Source organism: Sphaeroforma arctica (assembly GCF_001186125.1).
Source record: "Sphaeroforma arctica JP610 unplaced genomic scaffold supercont1.11501, whole genome shotgun sequence".
NCBI classification, from domain to species: domain Eukaryota; class Ichthyosporea; order Ichthyophonida; genus Sphaeroforma; species Sphaeroforma arctica.
In genome coordinates, this window is record NW_014029057.1 from 1 (window position 1) to 825 (window position 825).

Genomic DNA, 825 nt, shown 5'->3' on the forward strand with positions numbered 1-825 from the left:
CCCTACTTTATAAGACATCCACACCTCATACCGGGCCTTTCGCGCAAGAAAGTGGTGCAACACAGCGGACGAGAAGTACAAGGCAACTGCCTTTGTGGTATATCAACACACACACCAAACATACGCATGAGCAGAGATCATCACAGATATACGTACACACAAACAAGACACATATGTAGTCTTTTTTTTAGGACACTTTTTTTAAGACATACATATATACATACATATATATTCCTTATCTAAGACATATATATATATATGTATATCTCTTCGTTTTAATACATTCGCACCTCATCCCGGGCCCTTCGCGCCAGAAAGTGGTGCATCACAGCGGACGAGAGGTGCTTGGCCACTGCGCGTTTCCACTTGCGCTCCTCATAGAAGTCCACAGCCATCCAGCCCATTTCTTTGAGCAGAAAGTCCCAGTGGGTCTCAAACCGAGGAGGCTCCTGCACAGGGTTATAGGGTTATAGGGTAATGGGATCACAGGGTTATAGGGTTTTTGATAGGACACAGATTTTTTGAGTTTTTAACTGGACACACAGATAGCTTAAACCCACAGATATCTTGAGTTTTTAATAGGACACACAGATGGCTTAAACCCACAGATATCTTGAGTTTTAAATTGGACCCACAGATATCTTGAGTTTTAAATTGGACCCACAGATATCTTGAGTTTTTAATAGGACACACAGATAGCTTAAACCCACAGATATCTTGAGTTTTTAATAGGACACACAGATAGCTTAAACCCACAGATATCTTGAGTTTTAAATTGGACCCACAGATAACTTAGAACCACAGATATTTTGAGTTTTTAATGGG

The 825-nt window shown here is 40.8% G+C and overlaps 1 protein-coding gene across 1 annotated transcript; it reads right to left on the reverse strand.

The window, feature by feature from the left end:
• Window positions 1–275: 275 nt before the first annotated feature.
• Window positions 276–449, reverse strand: SARC_17637 (hypothetical protein; the record flags this gene model as incomplete). The annotated part of the gene is made up of 1 exon (XM_014288271.1): window positions 276–449. A coding segment is annotated over one exon (174 nt), but the record flags the coding sequence as incomplete, so codon positions are not given.
• Between the last annotated feature and the right edge of the window lie 376 nt (window positions 450–825).